Here is a 1,666-nt window from a genome sequence, read left to right as displayed (position 1 = left end):
TTCTCATTCTTTGTGGTCGTCATTGCTATTAGATTGTCTAACCATAACTCTCTATAGTTTATCCTATAAACAATCTGACAATATGTTTACATCTATAACAAGGACTTTCATGTTGACCTTTAATTATGAGAACTTGAATAAAAGAAATGCTGCGTAATTTGGTCAATACTAGAAAAGAACTTCTCAATTTATCTAAACTGTGAGGCTTACGTCTATAGGTTGAGATTGATGGGTGGTAGTCTTTAATATATACCCTCACAAATTATAAGTTCTAATTTAGTTCTGTTAATTTTGTTTCCCTCTTTAATATAATGTGATTGGTGCTAGAAAGGAAAAGACATAGTTTCAGTTTGGTTGTTCATCGATTTTATTTTTTTTACAATAATACGTTGTGAGAGAGCTTCATTCAATTTGTCTCGTCTTGGTGATTTATGTTTTGGTTTCCGTTATATTTCAGGGTAAACAGGAAATCAAGAAACCTAAATATCTGCAAATTTTCGTTGAATCTTATTCACATTTGACTGGACTGGAGGATCAAGTTAAGTCTCTTGAGGAACAAGTGAGTGGCTTAGAGGATGAAGTCAAGGATTTGAATGAAAAGTTCGCTGCTGCACAGTCAGAAATGACTAATAAGGAAAACCTGGTAAAACAATACGCTGAAGTTGCTGAAGAAGCCGTCTCAGGTGATGTTCCTTATTGACTTGTGTTTTTCTTGCAACAAGTGTTTTGCAACTTGGTACTGAATTCTTTTATTCACATCTCTCTGTACAGGTTGGGAGAAGGCTGAGTCAGAAGCCGCGAAACTGTCTGAAATATGAACTCCAAATTAACTCAAAGGAACTAGAAATTCATATTGAGGAGAAAAATACGAGCTTACGGTCTGCAGAAGTTGCAAACAAGCAACACTTGGACGGAGTGAAGAAAGTTGCAAAATTGGAAGCAGAGTGTCGGAGATTACGTGGTCTTGTACGGAAGAAGTTGCCTGGGCCTACAGCCTTGGCCCAGATGAAGCTTGAGGTTGAGAGTTTGGGTAGAGATTATGGGGACAACCGTTTAAAGAAATCCCAAGGAGGAAGGCCCAGTTTGCCAGATTTTTCATTGGATAGTGTGCAGATGTTCCATAAAGAGAATGAGCAACTTACAGAACACCTTTTGGCAATGGAGGAGGAAACAAAGATGTTGAAAGAAGCTTTGGCACACCGGAACAGTGAATTACAGACATCCAGGAGTATTTGTGCAAAGACGGCCAGCAAGCTTCAAAATTTGGAAGCACAGCTGCAAGCAAATGCTGAACAGAAGAGCCGACAAAAGTCCACCACTCGACGACAGCATTCTGAGGGTTCCTTTACGCATGAAACAAATCACCTTCCAAGATTGGCTTCCATATCGGAGGATGGAAATGACGATAATGTTAGTTGCTCTAGCTCTTGGACGACAGCATTAATGTCTGAACTCTCCCATGTCAAGAAGGAGAAGAATTTTGACATTTTTAGTCACCTGGATCTCATGGATGACTTTTTGGAGATGGAGAAATTGGCTTATCAGTCAAGTGACACAAATGGAACAGTTTTGATTCCTTATAATTCCAAATAATGCAAGAACCGAAACTACCTCCATGCATGTCACCACAAGCCCAGATTCTCAGCTGGAAGAACATAATGAGCCA

At 39.1% G+C, this 1,666-nt stretch overlaps 1 protein-coding gene across 1 annotated transcript; it reads left to right on the top strand.

Moving 5' to 3' along the window:
• Positions 1 to 385: 385 nt before the first annotated feature.
• On the top strand, positions 386 to 818 carry LOC124893727 (filament-like plant protein 4; the record flags this gene model as incomplete). Its single annotated transcript, XM_047404611.1, has 2 exons — positions 386 to 683; positions 772 to 818. Coding segments are annotated over 2 exons (345 nt in total), but the record flags the coding sequence as incomplete, so codon positions are not given.
• Positions 819 to 1,666: the final 848 nt, after the last annotated feature.

The sequence above is a fragment of the Capsicum annuum genome, unplaced genomic scaffold (genome assembly GCF_002878395.1).
Source record: "Capsicum annuum cultivar UCD-10X-F1 unplaced genomic scaffold, UCD10Xv1.1 ctg64476, whole genome shotgun sequence".
Lineage (NCBI taxonomy): Eukaryota > Viridiplantae > Streptophyta > Magnoliopsida > Solanales > Solanaceae > Capsicum > Capsicum annuum.
Note: the sequence above shows the minus strand (reverse complement) of the source record. Positions and strands in the feature narration are given on the sequence as shown.